Source organism: Phoenix dactylifera, chromosome 17 (genome assembly GCF_009389715.1).
Source record: "Phoenix dactylifera cultivar Barhee BC4 chromosome 17, palm_55x_up_171113_PBpolish2nd_filt_p, whole genome shotgun sequence".
Taxonomy (NCBI): domain Eukaryota; kingdom Viridiplantae; phylum Streptophyta; class Magnoliopsida; order Arecales; family Arecaceae; genus Phoenix; species Phoenix dactylifera.
Window position 1 is genome coordinate 10,392,125 of NC_052408.1, and position 26,671 is coordinate 10,418,795.

General features: G+C 36.7%; 1 protein-coding gene across 1 annotated transcript; it reads left to right on the forward strand.

The window, feature by feature from the left end:
• The first annotated feature begins 9,218 nt into the window (after positions 1–9,218).
• On the forward strand, positions 9,219–25,908 carry LOC103711850. The gene is made up of 3 exons (XM_008798154.4): positions 9,219–9,971; positions 11,248–13,105; positions 25,472–25,908. Exons 2-3 carry the CDS (start codon positions 11,330–11,332, stop codon positions 25,625–25,627), a joined length of 1,932 nt encoding a protein of 643 aa, XP_008796376.2. The 5' UTR covers positions 9,219–9,971; positions 11,248–11,329; the 3' UTR covers positions 25,628–25,908.
• The last annotated feature ends 763 nt before the right edge of the window (positions 25,909–26,671 follow it).

The window sequence follows — 26,671 nt, forward strand, 5'->3', positions numbered from 1 at the left end:
TGACCACTGACACATCTGACAAGTCGAATGTCAATTTTTTTTCGATGTCGTGCATATTATATATTTTGGAACTGATGATTTAGTTGTTTTTTTTACTTCTCTTTTTCTTCGTATTTGAACCAAGTCCCTCCAGCAGATTTAGACATCTTATTGAGCAATGTAAAACTGTAGGGGAGATTATAGTAAGAATGATGGCAAGGTTAAGAACACTAAAAAAATATATCCAGCAAATACGTAGTGTACTTTTCAATTTTATCCAATGCACATGTATTTTAATTTACATATAATTTTATCAAACACTTGATGTTTTGGAAAATTATCAAATGCATCTGAACTTCTCCAAAGAATGGTGAATATGGAATTTACATATAGCTTGATCAAACAGTTGATGTTTTGGGAACGTTATCAAATGCAGCCAGCCTTTTTAAAAGAATGGCGATGAGATGGGATGGTACAAAGAAAACTATACATTCCAATGAAGTTGCTTAATATATGGAATACAAGTATCGAACATTTTCCTGACAGGCAACTTGATACCTAAATTTAAGTTTATCATGAGTTCAACATACCAGTTCTCTTAAACAGCGGCAGAGTCCAAAGCCCAAGGTGAAAATTTGGTACAGAGTAGCAGGAAATACCAATGTTGACGAAGCCAAAGAGATTCTACTTTTCTAGTGCAGAGGTTCATTGCCTGATTAACTTTTAACAGATAACTAATTTGATCAAACAGAAATTAACTCAAATGTAGCTATGCAATGTAAAGGATACCAAAAGAATTAAGCAGGAAAATCTTAAAAAATATGACTTATGATTCATGAATTAACATGTACACTAGAATGTCATAGGTGCAGAACTTATCCAAGAAGGTCTACGAAAATTACATATTAAGGAAATAGCTACAAGTGTTACAATATGTGATAGCTATAACAATTACAGTTTCAGAAAAAACCTATGCAAAAAGGTTTCTAAACCTACATAACCTCCAGAAGTGATAATCATATGTGCACACATTATTGTTGTCGATGTTCTTTTTCTTGGATGCATTGAAGGATCCGGACCTCCTCTTCGATGGTTGCTTAGTGCTTACCGCTATGGAATTCAGTAACCTTGTAGAAGACACAAGATGCAAATGATCGGCTTAAAATTATACTGAGCTCATCAAATGTCTCTCTCACCCATTCCTCTACCCTTTCTGAGCATCTCTCCAATTGTGTCTTGGTCCAACACAGTAAACAAGTTTGTCTGGTTTGATATATTTGCAAGTAGAATGTGGTACCTATATGCATCTTGCAGAGTTCCAAGTACAACATATTGTGTCGCTACCAGTGCCGGCCCGAGCCCTAGGCGATCGAGGCGGTCGCTTAGGGCCTCGGACCAAAGGAAGGCCTCCGGCCTCCGCCTCTGGGAGAGCTCCTCCTCCAGGCTCCAGCGACCAGCGGGCAGCGACCAACAGGCAGCGATGAGCGACCAACGGTCCGCAACCGGCATCCAGGCCAACGGCAACGGGACAAGACATCTTAGCCATCCGCGGATCCGCCCATCCCCCGTCCGTAGCGCGTCTTCTCCAGCTGCCCAAGCCCTAGCGTAGCCAACTAGCCCGTCTTCTCCATCCAACCATCCGCCTGGCACGCCATCGTCTTCTTACTTCTTAAATGTCAGCCGATCGGTCCGACACCATAATCCCAAATAACCAAAGTGGACGGCGTCTTCTTCTTCATCCTTGAGTTCTTCCTTCAGCAGACAGCAGCTCAGCTCTTCTTCGGTTCTTGAATCTTGACTCAAGTCACTCAACAGTTCTTCCTCTTCCTTCCCGGCTTCCCATTCCTCGAATCTCGATAACTCGGTTCTTGAGACTTGACGTCGGCGTCTCTTCTCCAGGTCTCCTTCTCGTTCTCGGCCCTCCGCGGCTCCGCAGTCCGTCCTCGACTAGGTGTCAGGTGAGTTCTCCTTCTGGCTTCTCCAGCTCCGCCCCTGTTTCCGCGGCTCCGCCCCTGTTTCCGCGGCTCCGCCCCTGTTTCTTATTTGTTTTCCCCTTTGTTTCCGCGGCTCCGCCCCTGGGTGTCTGGGTCTGGGGAACGGGAGATTTATTTTTTGGGCAGAATGTGCCGGCTGCCGGAACTGTGCCGGCACCCATTTCCACTTTACTATTTATATTTCAATGCTATCAAAATTTTTATTGTCGGATTCTTTAAAATAAATTTTATGTCTATTCTTAAAAATTGATAATAGTTTTTCATGTCTAGGGTCTCCATTAAAATTGAGTTCGGCACCGCTTGTTGGGACTTGGGATTTGAGTTCGTCGTCGAGTCTGGCACCGCTTGTTGGGACTTGAGTTCGTCGTCGAGTCCGGCACCGCTTCTATTGGCATTTCGGGTTTTATCATTTTCAACTCTATTCTATTTTGATTTGTTTGTAGTGATTGTCTTAATTGTTTGGTTTGATAATATTATTTTTGGATTCAAATGTCTAATAGAAAATTTGAATGTGGGTATGAAAAACTCAAAAAGAAAAGAAAAATCGAAAAACTCATTCAATCTCAAAAAGGTGCTTTAGATAGATTTATTGTCACAAATAAACAAAACACTACATCAAGTTCAACTCAAAACGAAATAGAGTTAGAAGATGATATAAAAAGAACGAAACAAAATGAGATTGACAACCAAACAATATCTAGTGAAGAACACAATAAGAAATTAGATGAAGATAGGATAAATAAGGATAGTGTAGAGTTTAATGAAACTAGTTCTATTTCTATAAATATATATGATCCTGGTCAATGAAAAAATATTGATACAAAGTTGAGAGATCTATTAGTAGAAAGAGGTCCAATTAGAGATTATGATCTTCATTTTCCTAGGGATGAAAATAATAGACACTTTTCTACCATACATTACATTCGTAAGTTACCTAATGACGAAAAATATGATAGAAGATGGTTAGTGTATTCAAAGGATTTGGATAGGGTATATTGTTTTTGTTGTAAATTATTTGATTCAAAGTCTAGCACGAGTCAATTAGTCAATGAAGGAAGTAGGGATTGGAAAAATCTAGGTATCAAGCTTAAAAGTCATGAAACAACTAATGAGCATATCATTAGCATGAATAGGTGGATTGATATAGAAGTGAGATTGATAAAAAATAAGACAATTGATAAAAGTCTCCAAGAACAAATAAACCAAGAGAAGGATCATTGGAAAAAAGTTTTATTGAGAATTATTGCTGTTGTAAAAAATCTTGCAAAAAATAATTTAGCATTTCGAGGAAAGAATGAAAAGATCTATCAAAGCAATAACGGAAATTTTCTAAGTTTTATTGAAACGATTGCAGAATTTGATCCAGTAATGCAAGAACATGTTCGACGCATTCAACATGGTGAAATTCACAATCATTATTTAGGTCATAATATTCAAAATGAATTGATTCAAATATTAGCGTCTGAAATTAAAGCTATAATAATTAAAAAGATTAAAGAAGCAAAATACTTTTCTGTAATACTTGATTGCACTCCTGATGCAAGCCATCAGGAACAAATGACCCTAGTTTTAAGATGTGTAGATACTTCAACAAGTCCAGTAAAAGTAGAAGAATATTTTTTAGAATTTTTAGAAGTAGATGATACCTCTGGAAAGGGCCTTTTTAATGAACTTATGAATATAATAGAAAAATATAAACTTGAGGTTAATGATATAAGAGGACAAGGGTATGACAATGGATCTAATATGAAAGGAAAACATCAAGGTGTACAAAAAAGATTATTAGATATAAATCCTAGAGCATTTTACACACCATGTGGATGTCATAACTTGAATTTAGTATTATGTGATACTGCTAACTCATGTCCTAAGGCTATATCTTTTTTTGGAGTAATACAACGAATTTATACCTTATTTTCTTCTTCTACAAAACGATGGAAAATTTTACAAGATAATGTATCTACATTAACTCTTAAACCTTTATCACAAACACGTTGGGAAAGTCGTATTGAAAGTGTCAAAGCAATTAAACATCAAGCTCCTAAAATAAGAGATGCCTTAATTCAATTAGCGGAAACTAGTGAAGATCCTAAAATAAAGAGTGAAGCCATATGTTTAGCTACATATGAGATTGAAAATTTTGAATTCTTATTAGGCATGAATATTTGGTACGATATATTGTTTGCTGTTAACTCAGTTAGTAAGAATTTACAATCTAAAGACATGCATATTGATGTTGCTATAGATCAATTAAAAGGTCTTCTTTCTTATTTAAAAAGTTATAGAGAAAATGGATTTATGAATGCTTTGAATTCATCTAAAGAAATTGCAAATGAAATGAAAATAGAACCTACATTTCGTGAAAAACGTGTGATCCGTAGAAAAAAACAATTTGATGAAAATACTGATGATGAGACAATAAGATCAGCTGAAGAATCTTTTAGAATTGATTACTTTTTATATGTAGTAGATCAAGCTATTTCTTCAATTCAAAGTAGGTTTGAACAATTCACCATATATGAAGATTTTTTTGGTTTTTTGTTTAATTTTAGAAAGTTAAAATCTTTGAATGAAGAGAATTTGAAAAGGTGTTGTCTTAATCTTGAAAACTATTTAAAGCATGGTGAATATTCTGATATTGATGGTCTTGATCTATTTTCAGAGTTAAACGTTTTAAAAGAAATTTTACAAATAGAAACTTGTACCCCTATTGATACTTTAAGTTTTATTAAAAAAACAGATTCTTTTCCAAATGCATGCATTGCTTACAGAATATTGTTAACAATACCTGTAACAGTTGCTTCTGCTGAAAGAAGTTTTTCAAAATTAAAGTTGATAAAATCTTATTTGCGGTCAACTATGTCACAAGAAAGATTAAATGGATTAGCTATATTATCGATTGAAAATAGTATTTTAATGAATCTTGAGTACAAAAGTTTGATTAGCAATTTTGCATCTCAAAAAGCTAGACGGATTATTTTTAAATAAATTTTTAAAGTATTTTGCACTTATTAAAATTTATTATTATTATTATTATTATTTAAAAAAAAGGCCTCTCTTAGAAAGTTCGCCTTAGGCCCCCAAATGCATTGGGCCGCCCCTGGTCGCTACTAAAGGGTATGCTGGGTTCATATTTAACAAATAGCAGAGCTATACGAATTCAAAATGCAAATGAATATACCTTTAAAACAACGGACCTCCCATCACCATTGATATTTAGTACATGAACTCAATGCCACCGGCCATACTATACCACTATTCCATTTTTTACATCTAGAAACAGCCAACGATCATATAGAACTATAAATACTACAGATGGATATAACGAAACTTCTTCGAGCGGAGAGTTAAGACAAGAAAATTAATCTAGTCTAACAGTCTCCAATGGCTGTTCACCTATAGCAATATCAAAAAAAAAGAGAAAGAAATCCAAAAAACTCTTAGATTTTTCAAACATTCTTTTGTCAAGAGTAAAGGGGAAATGCAAAGAAACTCCATACCTCGAATTAACGGCATAAGTAAAACCTCGACCAAAGAGGCCTCTTTTCCAACCTCTGCTCGCAGTCGGACGCCTTAGCTCTCTCTCTCTCTCTCTCTCTCTCTCTCTCAATACGATCACAGCCTTAACCAAAAAAATTAACACATCAAGGCCGATCCAGAGTGCGGAATCCCACCGAATCCCTAACAAATCCTCTCAAACTACCAAGAAATTTCTCTAAAACTTATTACCACTAGCCGTAAACCCTAACCCTAACCCAGACCACGAGCATCTCGAAAGTCGAAACTGGGGTTTACGGTGCTGGAGTTGTTGAGGGCGAATAGGGGTTCGTGGGATCGCGCCGGGGGGTGGGGGGGGGGGGGGGGGGGGCGGGGCGGAGGGCCAGCGGAGTCGCCTTCGAGATCCCGGATGTTCATGAAGAAGCGGACGGAGGCGCCAGGAGCTCCGGCGGGCATCGCCAGAGGACGCGCTTGGCCACGGAACAGAGATCGACGACCGAGTGGAGTTTTCTCAAAGCTAAGAACTCGTCCGCCGACGACAGGTTCCGTGAAAAATAGTTCTCCAATCCCGTCATGCCGCGTGGCGGATTTTTATAATTAGAATCTTTAGGTACAAAACGTTTTATAAGTTAGTATTTGCATTTAACTCTCTGGGGCTTACTCAGGGTACCGGCTCAAATTTCCTACGAGGCGAAGATAGTTAACAACCCCATTTCTACGAACACTCCATCTTTAAATATTATGAGAAAATAGAAGGAAAAAGTGAAAGTATATATCAGGCTTATACGATCTACAAAAAAAATAAAATCATAGCAACTTGTATGCATCCATGCTTTTTCTGACGTGTTTACCTCCTCCCATATGCAGCTTTTCATATAAAAATAAAATAAATATCGTAAATGAGAATCATTCACAATGATCTTACACGGAACAAATTGGACCAATAACAATGATTCTCTTGCAATATTAACACAACCTTCGCATGATAATAAAATAACACAACTAACTCTAAAAAAAATAATAATAAGTACCTTGAGTAAGGTACGTTGTATCGGTATCAATAAGCATACCGATCGTCTACCAAAGTGATACAATTCCAGTTTGGACTGATTTAAATCAGTACTGAACTGGCCAGCTCTTTTCCGCATAAGCGGATGCGTCCCGCCGGAACCGAATAAAAAGATGAAGAGAAGGAGAGAGCGAGTGGGGAAGCGAGGGAGGGAGGAGAGGTCTCCGCCACCCACGGAGGGCGGCCGTGGAGGGGAGGGGGAGAGAGAGCGGCGGAGGCCGAGGGTGAGCGGCGGAGCCTGCAAGGGGGCGCAGCAAAGGCCGAAGCCGCGGCCCCTATTTCTTTCGAAAAAGGGGACGCGGTCGAGGAAAAAAATCTCCAAATTAAAAAATCGTGGTCGCGTCGCCTATTTCGAAAGAAACAGGAGCCACAACCTTGGCCTTCGCCGCGCCCCCGCGGGCTCCACTGCCTTTCCTCAGCCTCCGCCAGCCTCTCGCGGTCTTCCGTAACTGGCGGTTGCCTCTCTTTCTCCCTCCCTCCTCTGCTCACTCTCTCCTTCTTCCTCGACCCCGACTGGATTCAGCATCTACAAGCCCTGTACCGATTTCCATTGCTCCTCCGTACCGGTCAGGGCCCGAACCGATATGGTATGTGCTGAATCGGCTGGTACGGGCCGATACAGCGTACCATGATTTTGAGTGATCAAAAGTCTTTTTTTATGTAATTATTGATTGGGTAATAAAATTAGCATATTTACAGCTAGGAATTGTCCCTGACACTTTCATGCTAGACATCTATCTCACTTTTTGATGATATGTAACCACCAAGTTTTTGCTTTTCAATGACTGCCATATTAAAATGACAACAAATAATGGATAGACATACCATGGAGCCAACTTGAGCAGCAAACATACTGGCTATTTCATCCTTTAGTAACTAATGGCTTCAACCAAATTGTTTAGGCCAGTATGTTATGATGAATATAGATGCGAAAATTGTCAATGTGGAATTAAGGGACAAAAAAAGTGACTTCTATTTTGTAATGTTCCTAGCAAGAGTGTGAGATCTACTAATTCATATGATCTTAGATGAAGGGAAAAAATTAGATAAATAGGTTAGTGGAATTTTTATTTATTTTCGCTTTCCACTGTTCCACTAGCTGGCAAAGCAACACCAAATGCCTGTCTTTATGATAGCTTCAAGATATCTTTATGCTTGGAAACTTTGGACTCCACGTGAACAAAAATGGAGTGGATGGGAGTAGCGATAGGCAAGAAGAAGCCATGGTAGACGCCTGTATCAAGTTGTGACGTGATCATTGCACTGTTCTATATAAACAATTAACCTTTATCCCTTTCGGGGTGCAACCTTCAACGTTCATCAGGGCACGAGCGAGCAAATAGCGGACGAAAGTCAATGATATGGACGACTTTTTGATAGGATGTTGTCTAATTTGCTAGCCAGTCCATCAATTGATTTCTTGTAAACATAGATATCCAAAGGATGGGAATCCTTTGGCTGCTTGGATTCTGGATTTATCAACATAACATAAGCAATCACAATGATCAGTAGAATGCTTTGAAGTCCCTTTCGTTCTGCAGCCAATGTCTATTGTTGCCGCTAGAATTCAAGATGAATGTTGAGGTCGGCTCCACTCCAAGTTGAAATGTTGGGGCTGATGAATAAAACGTCAGACATTGACAAATGAGATATTAGTGACGAGCTTGACCAACTTTCAGGATGTTAGAACAATCTAAAAATATAGTTCTCTTGCCGAAGTTTTTCTGGTGGAGAACTCTCCGACAAAAATCAATCGAACTCTAAGAAATAGTGGAAGAGAATAAGAGAATTTAGAGCTGATAGAATCATCAATCTGAGGGTCCCTCAATTTTTCCTAAAATAGAGTCTGCAATTCGTTACCAAAATTTACAATATGCATAATATACACGATAATGACTTTCTACGTCACAAGTGATGATAACCATTTTAATTCTTCAATTAAAACCGAGTTGGCATAACCATTACTTAGATTGTTGTCACAAGCATAACTATCCTTAAAGGGCCTTCAATAAGATATATGACATTTTTTCTATTACTCAGCTGGATTAAATTAGCACTTCTGCTATTATTAAGATAAAATATTTCAAACAATACTGAGAACAATTTTCTCAATTAGGTTGTCAAATGTTCACTGTATCAGCAAAGGACCACCACCACAAAAGCCTGCACACTTATACAATATACGTTGAATAACTTTTCAAATCTATAATAAAATCATGGAATACTGATTGGATATACACACCATATATACAATTCCCGTTCGTTAGTACAATAATAATATAATCTCTGACAAGAGCAGCAAATTCTCCTTCATGCAACCTATTGGGTCATAAATCATGGGGTAGAGACCACGACTGGATGAACGGACGATCCTCAAAACTTGGACGTACTGATCGGATTGGATGTCTCCAAGAAGTATTTTAATCGCTTGCACACCCATGTTGGAAGCGGTCATCATGCATGCTGGTTTTCCCCCACAAGTGCTAGAAGTTGGTGTTCAAATGGAATACAACCAGCTCGGGTCAACTGGCAGAGCCGGAGGGACCTTGCAAGACTTTTCCCCCCTCGTTTCCGTGTTGGGTGGTTCGACGAGCCCAAGATTTTGACCACAAGCGGATGGAATAAAGCGTGGAGCCCGCCTCCCTCCCCCACCACCAATCTCTCTCCCGAAGAGACGGCACCGAGGTGCAGGTAAGGACGAAAACTCAAAGAGAAAAGATAGCGGAATGGCAGGGAGACCCACTCCCCTTCTTTTCTTTCCTCTTTAAATTTTTTCAGTAACAAAGAGAAATCAAGGGTGTCGCTTTTCGATTGCCGAACACAAACACACACACACTCTCTCTCCTCTGTTCTTCGATTCACATGGGCGACGAGCACATGTAATACGACGCGGTTTCGTTTGTTGGCTTCTCTCCTCTCTTCCATCCTCTTCTTCTGCTGCTGCCACTGGCAACAGTGGGAGTGAGACGACGTCTTTTGTTGGAATGCCTAAAGGCAGCTCCGGTCGCGCTTCTGCGAGAAGCCCGAGCGAGAAGCATCGGGGAACGGCGGAGAAGGAATAGGAAAGGGCCCGTCTTTCCTTGTAACAGCGAAGGAAGAAGAGGAAAGATATCGCCTTTCCTTTCGTCTAGTGTTTAATCTCCTGTTCCTGCCCACCGTTTTGAAATAAAACAAGAAGGAAGAACAACCAAGAAAGAAGAGGCAAAGAGCTTCTCCCTTCTGAATCTTCCCTTCCTCCGTCTTCCCTGTCGATTTAGAAGGAAAAGATCTCTTCTTTTTTTCATCGCTTTTCCTCTGTTCTGGCTCTCTCGGTCGTCGGTGTTGTCGAAGTTAGGCGAGATAAGGGTCCAAGACGGTTCCTTCCTAATACCTGGAACTCGTGTGACCTCTCTGTCGGATGGTTGCAGATTTGGGGGAGCTTTGGATCGGAGGTGAGGAGTATGGTTTCTTTTGTTTTAATTCTTCTTTTAATCTGTCCCCCCCTTTTTCTTTAACAAAGTTTTCAGAGAGTGCGAATGCTTAAACTTCTCTCCTGCTTTCTTCTTCTTCTACTAAATAGAGAAATAATAAAAAAAAACTCTTAATTATCCAATTTTGCAGCAGGATTTCACATTTTGGTAATTTTAGTAGGGACCATATCTTGTTATATTGAAGTCTCATGCTATTTTTTTTCGTCTTTTTTCTTTTTGGCTATGTCATATCTCCTTTTCCAGTTTCAAGGGAAGCAATGGTAGTGGAATTGGCAAGAAGAATAATTGATATGCATGTAGCCTGAATTTCTTGACTTTTTAGTTTTTTTTTTTTTTTTTTGGTTGCCTAACGACTAAATTATCTCCAAATTATTTTGAAAAAAATTGCTATTATTTAAGTTAAATTCTAGGGCAATACACATATGGTAACAGAATAATCCATATTGGGTTAATGGAAGGGATGGACCGCCGAAACATGATAGCAATGACATACCGTACCTTATTTGTTCAATTTTAAGTTAGTGCCAGCCTAAGAGGAGGTGCAGTGCAATAATTTCATGCTTTGATTACCCAAAGGGGCTCCAAGTTTGATGTTGGGTATACATGCATTTAACTAGAGAAAAGTCATAATGTTTTTCCATCATTGTTAATGGATACACATGCTGAATGGGAAGGTGGTTGGAATCAATGAACCAAAATTTGCTCCTATGTGCTATTTGATATAAAGAGAATTTTTCTCTGCGGACCACCGGACCGACCAGTGTTCCATGTTGATTGGAAAGCATAAAATAAGGCCAACTAGCATGGGCAAGGTCATCTTCTTTATTCTGTGGTGATGAAGATTTTTGTTTTCTTTAGTATTATATTCCCTGTTAAATGGCCCTATGCATGCTTTCAAGCCTTGTTTCATATTCTCTATAGACAGTCCTATAGGGTCTGGTTGGTAGGGCATGCGCCTCATGAATCGTCATTTAGGTATGCTTGCTAGCCTCGATACTATTCTCAAATAAATAAGTTTATGAAATTTGAGTTTCGGAAGCATTTGCCTGGTTGAAATCCTAGATTTCTTTACTTTGAAGTTCTTCAAAGATATATCAAATGCCGATGAAATTCTGATTTTATTTTTTTTGAATATAATGGCTTGTAGCTTGATGTTGTACACAATGCACACGTGCTAGATGTTAAGTTTCTTGATTATGTCGTGATGGATACTTGGTTTCCATGTGATCCTATGCAGATTCATGACATGAGATGAAAGGGAAGGGAAGAAGTTCATCGCATGCGGATTACAATTGAGGGTACCCCATTGGAATGCGGCAATGGGCCAGATATATATGGACGATCAAGATGTGCTTCAAGATGAAAAAGCTGTACCTGTTAACTCAAATAATGATATTGGACTCAAAGAAAATCGTTCAGATACTGCAGCATCAGAACATACGGAGTTTGAGAAGGTGGCCGGTAAGCATTCTTTAATTCTTGATGTAAAAAGGCCAGATAATAGTCAAAGATGCAGCCAAAATACGCGTCCATGCAGCGACGAACCGACCATTCTAGATCATATCAGTTTTTCTAGTCTTGGTAAGGACCTTGCCCAATATTGTGGCGTCACCGAGTATGAAGCCTCTGATTCACCAAATATTTTCCATAGAACAGCATCCTTTTTCAAGATCCCTGTTAACCTGAGGTCCATAGAGTTTTTCATGAAAAGCTTAAAACGCCATAGAAGGATAAAAAGTACAAATTATACGGTAGAATGCACATTAGAAGCTGGGACAGGAAATCTAATCCTTAATCCTTTGGGGCAATGGGTATTTGATTCAATGGAGAGGACTGCCGAGACAGGGTCCCTAATGAAAAGCTCACTTGTTTCCCATTTGGTGGGTGCTACTGTTTGTAGCACAAGCTCAGGCAGAGCAATTTCATTCAATCTCGCACAGACCAATTCCTCAGAGTTGACTAGCTCTCCTTCTGGTCTCTGTAGAAATTTAGCTGAAGAGCCTGAAACCAATATAATACACCTTGAAAAATGGAACTCTGAGTTCAAAAATTCTGATAAAATGCTTGTTTCTTGCTCACATACAAAGCCGACATGTTCCAACGAGTGTACTTCAGCTGACAAGTGTTTTGGTTCCAAAGCACAACTTCAATGTAAATGGAAGAATGGGACTCCTCATTTTGTATTCACAGTGGGTGATGATTGCTGCGAGATATATGTGGCCGATCCTCATAAGATAAAATCTTCTGTTGGCGAGGCCTTGGATTACATCTACTTGTTTCATTCAATGGCAGGTAGCAAAACTGAATTCAGAAATTGTGGGGCTAATGCATCAGATTTTATTGGTAAGATGAAAGTATCAAGCTCTCTAATTATTAATGCAAATCGCTCTAAAATCATGGAGACAAAGTTTGTTTTGTTTGCTGCCAACAGCGACCATTCTAGAGAAATGCAAAATTCAACTTCTGTTCTCATGAAGAACAAGGGGTTGTCTAAGAAGGCAGGAGGCATATTTAGACCAAGCCATTCACCCAAACATAAATCTACTTGCAAAACTAATGAAAAAATCAGGCCTCAGTTTGAGAGCTTTTCAGGGGAACTATGTCTTAACAAAGTCAGCAATTATAACCCATCAGATCTGGTCAATCGCCTCGAAAGTAACTGCACACCTAATCTTGAGTTGGCTGCAATTATCATAAAAGATTATCAGCATGATAGCAGTATAGAGACTGCAATTGGTGGGTGGGGCCTTAAATTTCTTGAGAAGACTACAGTTAGTCATGCTGATTCATCTCTGGAGCCCTCACTTTCATCTGAAAGCAGTGAAGAAAACCATGGCAGGAATGGAGGGGAACCTGCAAAACGTTTGAATGTTCTAGTCCCAGCGGGTTTCCATGGTGGTCCGATCACCAGAATTGGTGGTCCATCTAGTCTTATTGAAAGATGGAGATCAGGCGGGCTGTGTGATTGTGGTGGGTGGGATATTGGCTGCCCTCTCACAGTACTTAACAACAACAACAACAACTCCATCCATTTGAACTCTTTGCCCCTGGAGGAGCAACGCGAGGACTGCAAGTCAGTCAATCTATTCATAGAGGTGATTTTAAACCTTCTAGTTTTTTCCTTTTGGTTCCTGACTTTAAAGTGAGGATGATAGTGTTATTTTGATGATTAACAAGTAATTATCTAGAGCATGCTATAAGTTAAATTGATACTTCATTTATAAGTTCATTACTCTCAGTACATTTGTTTAATTGAAAATATATATATGGTCTTGTTCATTTGGATGAATCTAACCTTGAGAATGCAGCAAAGTGTGGATTGAGTCGACCCATAGGTTGATTGGGTCGACCCCGGCACATCTAGGAATCATCTGGCACACTCCTGCAAAAACAGCACAAATGAACAGTGAGTTGGGTCGACCCAAGGTAAGCATGAGTCGACCCAACCTCCAAAGAACCTCAAAACGCAAAGGAAGAATGCTCTCTGGATTCACTGAGAGGGTCGACCCACACAGTGGTTGAGTCGACCCAAGCTTGAGTCGACCCAAACCCTGAGAGGGTCGACCCAAAGGCAAGACAGAAAGACAGACAGAAAATGGTTCTCTGGAATTACTGAGAGGGTCGACCCAAGAAGAAGTTGAGTCGACCCAAGTGAACTTTGAGTCGACCCAAAGAATGGTTGGGTCGACCCATGGGAAGGAAGGCTGAAATTGAGGTTTCTGTGGTTACTGAGAGGGTCGACCCAAGAAATGGTTGAGTCGACCCAAGGCAAAGTTGGGTCGACCCAAGGACAGGTTGAGCCGACCCAAACACGGACTGAACAGTAACGGCTAGTTCTGCAGATGTACTTTTTGTCCTTCCCAAGGCATGTAACGGCTAGTTTTTCAAATCTGACGAATGGGGCTTGTCCAAGGAAGGTTGAAAACTATTTAAAGGGGCACTATTCATCAGAATAAACAACTTTTGAGTGGGATATCAAAGAAAACACAAGAAAACAAAAGAGCCCTAATCTCCTTCATCAAGAGCTTCATTCAAGAATCAAAGAAAGGGATTGAGCACATTCAAAGAGGCATCAAGAGCTCCTTCCCCCCTTGAAGAGTGAAGCTTCCTTGACAAAGAAGAGCAAAGCGACTTCAAAGCGATAATTTCTTTCTAACTCTTCTTTGTAGTTCATATTGCTTTATATGCTCATTTAGGAGTTTAAATCTTTTTTTTTTCATTTGTTTTAAATACTTTGTAAAGGTTCGTTGGTAAGCCCGCAAAACCAACAAAGGTTTTTGGTAAACCCGGAAAACCAAAGTTGTATAGGTTCGTTGGTAAGCCCGCAAAACCAACAAGGTTTTTGGTGAACCCGGAAAATCAAAGTTGTATAGGTTCGTTGGTGAGCCCGTAAAACCAACAAGGTTTTTGGATTGTGAGCCCGGAAAACAATCCAACTGTAATCCGTGAGATTATAGTGAATTCCCAAGGGTACGCTTGGGGAGTGGACGTAGGTGCTAAGGAGAGCACCGAACCACTATATATTGGTGTGTTTGCATTGTGTTTGTGATTTCATTTTTCCTTGCTTTATCTTCTATTCTTGTATTAACTTAACTCACTCAAATAACCTAAGAAAGCATCCACCGCACTTAATTACGAAAGTTTCTAAAAGCACTAAAATTTAGAAGAAACCAATTCACCCCCCCTCTTGGATTGTCACCTTGGGCAACAAGTGGTATCAGAGCGAGGTGCTCTAATAGTGCTCATTGATCTAACAATCAAGAGTTAAAGATCATGACAACCCAAGTGGGATATTCTATGAGTGAGGGACAATTAATTGATAGACCTCCACTATTTGATGGTATAAACTACACATATTGGAAAGCACGCATGCGCATTTTCATTCAAGCACATGACTACGATTTATGGAGTATCATAGTCAATGGGCTACACACAAACACTAATCATGATAAAGAAAGGGCTCAGCAAAATGCAAAAGCCATGAATATTCTATATTGTGCATTGGATGATAGTGAACTTAATAGCATATCTTTTTGCATAACTGCTAAGGAAATATGGAATATGCTTGAAGTTAAATATGAATGCACTAACGTTTCTAGTGAATCTGAAACTAGTTCCGAAGAAGAAGAGCATCAAACTGAAACTGAAAATCTATGCTTTGGAGCACATGAAGATGAGGTATGTACTCGAACACAAAGTGATTTCTCATTCAAAAATCAAGTACATACTGAAGCTCAATCTGATTTTACATTTGATGAACTTCATGATGTTTTTTCTGATTTGTATTTAGAACATAAGAAACTTATTTGTAGGAACAAGAACTTGAAGAATGAAAATCAAATCCTAATAGATGAAAAACTAAAACTGACTAATGAAATTGAAATCTTAATTAAAGAAAATAAAGAACTAAATCAGAGAAATCAACTTCTCACTGAAAGCCATGATAAACTTAAGAAAAACAATGAATTGCTTTCAGAAGATAATGAAAAATTAACTAAAGAAGTTGATAATTTGAAACCTACTGTTGAAAGATTCACTCTCAGCTCTGAAAAACTGAATTTAATGATAGAAAATTTAAGAGCTGTATATGACAAAGTTAGATTGGGATATCAACCTTGGTACACTCAAAAATCTTTCGAGAATATATTTCTTAAATCCTCCACTATTCATCCTAAAACAATTTTTCACAAATCTGGTGAAACTAATAAACAGAAACAGAAAACTGAAAATTCATTATCTGTTTTTGCTAAATCTATGTTGTTTAAATCTAGCAAGAGTATGCAGAAGTATATTACTTGTAATCCTAAAACCTGCAAACTAAGAGACAAAATAGCTATTAAGAAAATATGGGTTCCAAAAGGAACAATAATAGCTAACCTACAAGGACCCAAAAGAGCTTGGGTTCCTAAGTTGAAAATCTGAATGTTTTCTGCAGGTGTGTCTAGCACTCAAGGCTCCAACAAAAGATGTTAATTTAGACATTGGGTGCTCTAGACATATATTAAAGAATGAGACTTAAAATATAATTAAGAAGAGTGACTAAAATGGAAGAAATAATGAAATTAGTAATCCTTGCATCCTCTCATATTGAAATTGTAGCTAGTATTAATCATTTCTGTGATATAAGTGATACTTTTGGTATGAAAAGAAAATATATCTAAATCACTCCATCTTTCTATGTTATGCTTCAGTTATTGATGGATAATTTGCTTAATCAATACTCTTAGAATAACTCTTTGAATTCTCTATATGCTTGATTGAGAGTTCTTATCCATGGCATTATCTTCTATTGAATGTCTACTTGGTATATTTTTTTTATATATGCATTAAGAATACCAAGATTAAAGAGTCTAGTTTTGGCATATAAAATCAACTCATACTAGTATGGACTTAATCTCAAAAGACCTTGTCATTGGTTCACTTAGATTAATTTTTGCAAGGTCAAAGTTTGCTATGTATGTCATCTAGAAAAATAAACTAGAATCGTTTCTAAATTTGAAAATATTGTTTCCACCTTTTAGCCGTTGGAAATTCTCCATAAGAACTTATTTGGATCTCTAGGATTGTGAACCTAGGAGATAAGCTCTCTAATTTTGTAATTATGGATGATTTCTCAAAGCTAATGTTGGTTTTATTCTTGGCACTTAAATTGAAATATTTTCTGCTTTGGCACAAACTTACAAAAGGTTTCAAATGAAAAAGGTTTGCAAACTATGAAAATAAAATTGTATCATGGCATAGTTTTGAAAACCAATTTCTTATTAAGTTGTGCACAGAAAATAATATTGAATACAATTGTTTCTACACCAAGAACACCATAAATAAAATAGGGTTGATAGAATCCTTGAAGAAATGAAAAAGACAATGTTGTATGATAGTCATCTACTTAAATGATTTCTGTTAAAGGTTATCATCATTGCTTGTCATACATATGGTTTCTATTAGAAAACTCCTTTTGATCTTCTGAAAAATAGAAAATGATATATTGTATATCTTTTATATTTTTCAGTCATACATGTCATGCTTGATATGTTCTTATGAAAATAATGTCAAATCTGATAAAACAAATATTTCTTTGGATATCACTCTTCAAGCAATGTATATTGAAAATTCAATGAAAAGATACTAGTTGTAGAAATATCAATTCATACTATTCTTATTAAAACTAGATCCTTTATTGAGAATATAGTTTATCATTTTGATTCTATGTAACAATCTGAATTTTGATAGAAACAACTGTTTAAGATAATTTGATTAAAACTTAGCTAGCACGTCTTATTGATAATTATCTTATGCAAATAGAATCTAAGTTAAATTGATTCTGAAAACAAAAAAAATTTGATTTAACTTTAATGAATCTTTCTATTGCCTCACATGCTTGTCCTTGAACCATTTTACTTAATGAAGTTATCTCTTTAGTTCAAGTGACTTGTGCTTGCTTATACTTAGGCAATCTCTTGAGTAAAGTGACTCAAATTCAATTATTGTCATGTCTCATGTTGAGTCATCTAGTTAAGAAATATGTTGTATGAATGTTTTTGTATCCTAGAGAACCTAATGAATTGCCTTCAAGAAAAGAAAAAGATTTTGCTAATGATACAGAATTTATGAGCAAGAAATTTCAACTTGAAGGACACATCGATGAAAGATACAATAAACATTCCCTTGCAAAAAAAAAAAAAAGAGAGAGATTTTCTTCAGCCAAGGGTGTAAAGAATCTAAAAGGTATTTAGCTTGAAGAATGCTAAATGCACTGGTAATCTAAACTCTTCTCTTGCGAGTTAGTTGAGCAAAATCAATAGTGTGAAATTATATGGTTGCATGATTAAACTTTTAATTGTTGATCATCTTGATATCATGCTTCATTCTCATGCTAGTAATAATTGTTTCATGGTGTGATTAAACTACCTTTTTCTATATAATGCATAACCATGAAATACACAAGCTTATGCCTCAAACCTCTAATTCAAAATAACTTGTGATAAGCTATGAATCATTGGGCATAATGAAAATGCTGTTTTGCATGGTATATATTTATATGCAGCATATTAGATTAATTTTTTATTCTGCTCTTTCATGTAATTACTTGAAATAATAAAAAGAAAGAGAGATAAAGAAAAGAAAATGAACAATTATTCAAGGGAATACTCCAATCTTTAGGAAAAGCAAAACAAGCATAATATATTTGGCACATTTGTGAGACTAATATGAACATTCCTTTTGGAAGAGATAAAATCTGTAATTAATTACATAAAAAGTTTGAAGTGAACATTTTAACCCTTCTATATTGCTCATCATAGGGATGGTGCTAATGGGGAGGCTAGTGGTAGTACCCGGCACTATTTGACCCAACTATTCGGTGTAGGGTATATTAGGGACGGCACAAGAGGGAGGCTAGTGGTAGTACCTCGTGCCCCTTCCAACTCCACCGGATAGGGAGCAAATAGAGTATAGAGCATAAGAAGGTAAAAATGAAAGTATATAAGAAGAATCAAGTCAAATTTTTAATCACTTGAAAACACACCTTTAGGATAAAATCAATGTAGAATTATATATAAATAGGGAGAGTTTATTTAAAAAGAATAAATTTTGATCCTTGACATGTTTGCTCTTAATGTTTTAATACATGATGTTATGACTTAATGCATATTATGTTTTGCATGTAACATGATGTTATGAATTATGTGTTTTCAATATTCAAATAACAAAGATCTTTCCTAAATATAACTTGTAATGCTTCATGCCTATAAAATCTGATTGAAACATGTTATTACCAACAACAACATCATTTTGTTTTCATGAATATATTTTGAAAAATAAAAGAAAAGAATAATTTGAATTTGCAAATTAGGCAAAATGAATTGATTCTGATTTATCTTTTATCTTGTCTAACATTAGTACATAATGTCCTCCAATTCGTACCAAAATTCAATATGAATTACAAAGATTCTGGATGTGCTCTAATGTTCTTGAAATATGTGTTTTCAATCTTAATAATTTAAGATGAGCTACAATGTAGAAGATGCATATCTCAAATTATAATCCTGAAAGCCTCCTTGAAAATTTTTATGAAATTCAGAATCTGATTTTGTATAAAAGCTTAAACTTAATTTAAAAAAATGCTTCTATCATTGCATTTTTGTAACTTTCATTATATGCTTCAATGATTGCATCATTTTGAGGAATAACTCAATATGATTCCTAGATGAAAACTACGGTCTAAGAAAAATAGAATTAATTTTGATGCCTTGATTGTTTGCTCCGATACGCATCTGAAACATATCATTTTCTATCTTATAAGTTTATTAAAATTAGTCTAAATGATGCGTTTTTCAATGATCTTGATTGCAAATGAATGGTTCTAAACATATGATATTATTTTGATATTAAAAAGATTTATGGTGCTTCATATATACATTGCTGAAAAACTATGACTAAGAAATTAATATTTTGAATATACACTCCTACATAATTAAATGCTTCTATCATTAAAAAGAAAAGCTATTTTTAAGAAGAGAGTTAATGATCCTAAAGCTTAGAATATTTCAACTCACTTCAATAATTCTTATAGGAAAGAAAATGTAATTACTTTTGAAAGAAATTTGAGCTTCAAAAGAATTATTTTCTGATTAATATTTTCATACATATTCAAAAAAAAGGGGAAATATAATTTATTCTTGAAAGATTAAAAAGAGTGATTGATATAAATTTTGAAAAATTCTAGATCACTCTACATTCTTGATATTATAGAAGAACAAAAAAAAGGTTTGAAAGAAAATGCATCTTTTGAGGAGGAGCTTTAAATACTCAATCTCTTTATTGAAAATTATCTTCAAACTCTAAACTCTCAAATGGAATGATTAATTAAGGGGGAGAAAGAAAATTTCAGAGTGAGAGATCATATAGAACTTAATCGTATAAATTCGCATCTAAAGATGAGACAAAGAATACTAAATGTAAAGTGGTATTAAACTTTGTGCTTCATTGAATATCTTTTGAAAGTTGGATTTCCATCTGTATTCATCGGTAAATCATTTATTTCTGAAAATTTAATTGAAAAGGATTCCATCTGTCTCAGTTTTGAAAATTTATCTTGGAATCTACTTATGAGTTCTTATTGGCTTGCACTTTGGTGTTTCAATCCTGAGCCAATTCATTTTAATTGATTTTGATGCTATGATCTTTAAAGGAGTAAAAGAAAGTTTTTAAGAGAGCTCTAAAAGAACTTTCAAAGCCTTGAATTTTATATCCTACACTGCATAAATTCATGTTTTGGTATATATGCCCCAATACTTTTATATCATGAAAGAACTTTGAAGTCATTAAGAATTAAGGATTCAACATAATCTTATGTTTTTTCGAGTATATAAGTTTTGATCTTTATCTGCTCTTATACTATACTCTAAAAATTAATTAGATTGCTCTCATGTTGCTATATACTTAATATATTAAAAAAAAAAAGGGTATTGAAGTTTCATTCGTGCTTTCTTTGAATATTATTCTAGATACTCCTTGAAATAACTTGAAAAAGATTCCATCTACACTTGATTTCAAAACTATCTTTGGAATCTACATTTAGAGATCACTTCTGGCTTATATCCTAAATATCTCATTCCTAAAGCCAAACACATAGAAATAAGATATGATTTTATTAGGGATCATGTGCAAAATGGAAACATATGTATTGAGCATATATGCACTGAAAAACAATTAGCCGACATATTCACAAAACCCTTGAGTGAAGATAGATTCTGCACGCTAAGGAGAGAATTAGGTATATGTGATCCTTTTTATTGAAGAAATATAAAAGGGAGCAAGTAGTCTCATGATACATTCCTCCAATTTCTAAAAATCCATGAAACATGAGTCAAACTTGTTATCTATAGATTCCTTACTCATGTATCATTGTCCCAGAAAGAATTTATAAGGATTGGAAGCAAGGAAAATTTTTAGAAGCAAAAAGGAAGAGAAAAGAAAAATTCTGCACTTGGGTCAACCCAACCCAGAATAGGGTCGACCCAACGTTGAGTCGACCCAAGAAGTTTCTTGAGTCGACCCAATGTCGGGATCCCACTATTAAAAGGGGGACCCGTGAGCTATCTAGGGCACTGTTTACCCTTTGTCCTCTTCCGAAAACCTTATTTTCCACTCTCAAATCTTCTCCAATCATCTCCAAACAGTAGATTACTTCAAGATCTTGGAGAAATGGGACCCGAGAGAGCCGTAGCCAAGCGATCCGGGAGAGTCTCACGATCTTGTTTAGAGACTAGGCTAGAAATCTAGTTCTCATATGTATCTTGCTTTTTCTCATATGTATCTTGCTTTTCCCTTATATCTTTAAATCTTGATTGAGGAACATTGTACTTATCTTTATTTTGGGCATTAATGTATGAAAATGTTCCTATTGTGATCAATGAAGTCTGAAGTTTGTTCTTAATTGCATCTTTTCCCATATATATGTTTTTGATGATAACAAAAAGGGGGAGAAGAGAAGGAAAGAGTATATAAAGGAGAAAAGAAGAAAAGATAGAATATTCACTTTAGAATATATAAAGGGGGAGAAGAAAAGATAGAATATTCACTTTAAGAAAAGAAAGAGTATTTCATTTGAGAAGTTAAGAAAGAGTATTAATTTTGGAAAGAGTAAAGATAGTGTTTAGAATATGTAAAGATAGTGTTTAAAGAAAGAGTATTAACTTTGTGAGAAAGAGTGAGTAAAGAAGTTATGAAACGAAAAGAGAAATAAATGGGCAAACAAATTGAAAATCATATAAGAAAGCTTATATATCTAAGGGGGAGCAATTTGTAACAATGAAAATCATCAGATCAAAAAATTTATATCAAATTTCAGAATTTGGCACACATAATTTCAGAATTTGGCACGCACCTTTCACACCTCGATACATAATCTGAAACTCATGTTTTATCTCAAATTTTTGGAGTTTCATCTTTAATGAATTATAAATGAAAGGGGGAGCCATTCAAAAAGTCAAATTGGCAAATTTTGAATAATATAGGGGGAGATTTCACAAGTATATATGAAAAGCTGAAATTCTGAAATTCAATCCCTTTTATAAACTGATTTTAAAGACAAGTATCAATAGGCTTATACTCTTTATTTTGTAATCATCAAAAAGGGGGAGATTGAGGATGATAGTGTTATTTTGATGATTAACAAGTAATTATCTAGAGCATGCTATAAGTTAAATTGATACTTCATTTATAAGTTCATTACTCTCAGTACATTTGTTTAATTGAAAATATATATATGGTCTTGTTCATTTTGATGAATCTAACCTTGAGAATGCAGCAAAGTGTGGATTGAGTCGACCCATAGGTTGATTGGGTCGACCCCAGCACATCTAGGAATCATCTGGCACACTCCTGCAAAAACAGCACAAATGAACAGTGAGTTGGGTCGACCCAAGGTAAGCATGAGTCGACCCAACCTCCAAAGAACCTCAAAACGCAAAGGAAGAATGCTCTCTGGATTCACTGAGAGGGTCGACCCACACAGTGGTTGAGTCGACCCAAGCTTGAGTCGACCCAAACCCTGAGAGGGTCGACCCAAAGGCAAGACAGAAAGACAGACAGAAAATGGTTCTCTGGAATTACTGAGAGGGTCGACCCAAGAAGAAGTTGAGTCGACCCAAGTGAACTTTGAGTCGACCCAAAGAATGGTTGGGTCGACCCATGGGAAGGAAGGCTGAAATTGAGGTTTCTGTGGTTACTGAGAGGGTCGACCCAAGAAATGGTTGAGTCGACCCAAGGCAAAGTTGGGTCGACCCAAGGACAGGTTGAGCCGACCCAAACACGGGCTGAACAGTAACGGCTAGTTCTGCAGATGTACTTTTTGTCCTTCCCAAGGCATGTAACGGCTAGTTTTTCAAATCTGACGAATGGGGCTTGTCCAAGGAAGGTTGAAAACTATTTAAAGGGGCACTATTCATCAGAATAAACAACTTTTGAGTGGGATATCAAAGAAAACACAAGAAAACAAAAGAGCCCTAATCTCCTTCATCAAGAGCTTCATTCAAGAATCAAAGAAAGGGATTGAGCACATTCAAAGAGGCATCAAGAGCTCCTTCCCCCCTTGAAGAGTGAAGCTTCCTTGACAAAGAAGAGCAAAGCGACTTCAAAGCGATAATTTCTTTCTAACTCTTCTTTGTAGTTCATATTGCTTTATATGCTCATTTAGGAGTTTAAATCTTTTCTTTTCATTTGTTTTAAATACTTTGTAAAGGTTCGTTGGTAAGCCCGCAAAACCAACAAAGGTTTTTGGTAAACCCGGAAAACCAAAGTTGTATAGGTTCGTTGGTGAGCCCGCAAAACCAACAAGGTTTTTGGTGAACCCGGAAAACCAAAGTTGTATAGGTTCGTTGGTGAGCCCGTAAAACCAACAAGGTTTTTGGATTGTGAGCCCGGAAAACAATCCAACTGTAATCCGTGAGATTATAGTGAATTCCCAAGGGTACGCTTGGGGAGTGGACGTAGGTGCTAAGGAGAGCACCGAACCACTATATATTGGTGTGTTTGCATTGTGTTTGTGATTTCATTTTCCCTTGCTTTATCTTCTATTCTTGTATTAACTTAACTCACTCAAATAACCTAAGAAAGCATCCACCGCACTTAATTACGAAAGTTTCTAAAAGCACTAAAATTTAGAAGAAACCAATTCACCCCCCCTCTTGGATTGTCACCTTGGGCAACATAAAGGTTGTCTTTCTTCCTCGACAGATTGATTCAATGACAAAAATGATTGCACAAACATCATATTTTTTTTACCAGCTCACTCTTGCAAACTGAATATTTCTCATCCTGTCAGATTCTTGATGTGTTGAATGTGGAAAGGCTTTGTAGCATTTTAGCTTGTACTGTTGCTAAGCCCAGGGCAATCTTAGAGGATTGTTTAAAAGAAAAGGCTGCACATGCTGTTCTCCCTTTGTCTGCTTTATTTCATTTTGATTCGCTATGGAAATCTTTATTGTGAGAAAAGGAGGATGACCCACCTGGAACTCAGACTTCCCAGGTTCAGATTTTTGGGATGCATCACCCAAGAATTGAAACCAGAACATCTGGTTGCTAGGCAAAGGAGTGTGATGTTTAATAAATAACGAAGATTATGTTTGCAATTTAACTTTCACCTTACACACACTTATTCTAATTGATTATTATGATGAAGAGAATGGTTCTGCTGCTGTTCTTTTCTTGCACCTTTCTCATTGTTATACACAACAATCTTGAATCTGAACCTAACTAATGCTCTAATGCATGCATCTGTGAAATCTAAGATTTTGTCATAATATCTAACTGAGATTGATTGAATATGTTTATTCTTTTTTTATAGAGATAACAAGTTAATGTTGAATCATGTTATGTTGTATCTCAGATATTTCTATGCCCTTTTTCTGCTAATCCCTCCTATTTGCTAACTAATGGATAATTGGAAGGTCACCCGGTAATGATTAGACCAGTAGTGGTAGGTTCAAGATGATGCATCTTACTGGTACTTCTGATCACTTTTTGTCCCAATATCATAGAGAATTGCTCAAAATTTTCAGGCACTACTTTGATTTTCTCAACTTATTTGATGTGCCGTTCGCTATATTGCCTCTTAAAGAAAATAATAGCTTATATCATAAATTGAAGAAACACTTACCATTTCTTTTGAATGATAAAAGTAGCACTTCCCTGACCAAAGGCAGATACGCTAATAGTCATACAGCAATCATATAGGTTGTTGTTCAGTCTCATTTCCATTAGTGGATGAAGTGAAATAATCTCAACAAATCTTTACTCTCTGTCGGATCCTGTCATCTGATGTGAAATGTAATGGATCAAAGGGTGCCTCTGAATGACCTTAGGAGATAATTAAGAGTTCATGACCTTGAGCAAGTTCACTTCCCATCACATGTCTCATGTTTTCACATATACAGTTACTTGATACTTGTTTTTGGGAAAATTAATCCATGCCTTTAGAAAGCCACATCTTAAGGTTCTAGTGTGAGTCAGTTGATATGCGAAAGGCACTCTAGTGGAAATATCTCATAATGGCAGATATGCAGACTGGGTATCTCCACCAATGCATAAATAAACAATTATATGTATTTGTACAATCTTTGGCAAAAGGGATAAAGAGATGATGTGGAGTATGTAGTCATGAGAAACATTATATCTTCACCTTCTGAACTCAAATGGCGATACAGCATGATGCCCCAGACTTCACGTTAAACTTTGCAACGCACCTACACCTTGGACTTTATTCTAAGAATGAACTAAGAAACAATTATAGCGGGGAGTCCATGTTTGGTGATATGGAGACATTTTGCCTTTCTTTTCTCAGTTATTATAATTTCACACAATGAAAACAAATGAAATAGTGTCTTCGAGATGTGGACTAATGTGCTGCATCAGACTGAACCAGTACTAATGTTACTAAAGATCTGCTTGTAAATTTTCAGGGCACAAGACATAGAAAACCAGTTTTGAAGATGGTGGATATGAACGATGGCCGGTACTTTGTCTATTTCCAGTCTAGTCTTTTGGCTTTGCAGTCTTTCTCCATTGCATTGTCAATCATCCACTCTCAGATACCTGCTCTCTATCAACAACTGTAAACATCATCTTGGCTGAGGTTTATCCATATTTGCCCATCTAATCTTTTGGTTTAGCTGTTACTATACTAAATGAAGAAAATCTACAATACCTATACTTCAATATACATGCATACTATTCTTCATTCTTCTTTTTCTTTTCTTTTCTTTTCTTTTTCTTTTTTTAAATAGCGGTTGCTATATATTTGATATATACAGGGATTAATCTGTTGTCCCTTGCTTGGATGTCTCGTACAAATTTTTTCATCTTATTTAGTAAATAGAGACAGGCTCATCTGCATACAGTAAGTGCCTTCGAGTAATTTTGACGCATGTGCACTGTGTTCTGCTGTTGGAGCCGTATATGTTTATTCCTGAGCTTGTGCGCTATTCTTGAATGAGATGAACCCATTCTAGAGGTAAATTGGAGCATACATTGTTAAGAGCGAGTCTATCATCAGTATGTGCTTCAGTTTTGGAGTTGTTATCAATTGGCTTCCCTCAATGTTGCTTGTTGCATTTGTGTCGAACTCGGGTTCTCTTAATTGGTGGCCAAAGCAAGCATCGTCGACCCCATTTATTCATGTTGATGCACACAGATCCTTTTGATTGAAGATGGCACTTACGTGGCAAAATATGAGTGTTGGGAATGTCTTGAAGGAAATTCTTATGTAATTGTTGCTCTGTAATTTATATGCTTGTGTGTTTTTCCAACATAAATTTCACTTCTCTCTCCGTGCGTGGAAAAAGAAACAGTCTGATAGGTTCTCCAAACTCCAACTTTTGAGGACAATTCTATCTTTGGAAGCTAATGAAGAATTTTTTTTTTTTTTCTAATGCTTGTTGTTGGGGCTTTTCAGAGGCAATATTAGCAGCAAAATAGTCCCCGCATGGGAATCTTTTATGCAAGCGTCCGGAAGTCAGCGTGGTTGCGGGAGCGGTTCTGATGCTCTTGAGGAACAATTAAAGGTAGAGAAAATAACTAATAAACCTCGAGAATGTTCCGGAATCTGGAGCCGCGAAGCAGCTACTTAAACCAAACCCGCGAGGCAATAGAATCGAAGGGCG

Bases quoted from the DNA above. Each gene is read 5' to 3' on its own strand.
- LOC103711850 (XM_008798154.4), top strand. From the start codon at position 11,330: ATGGGCCAGATATATATGGACGATCAAGATGTGCTTCAAGATGAAAAA. The intron at 13,106-25,471 runs GTGATTTTAAAC...GTAAATTTTCAG, and splicing joins CAGTCAATCTATTCATAGAG to GGCACAAGACATAGAAAACC.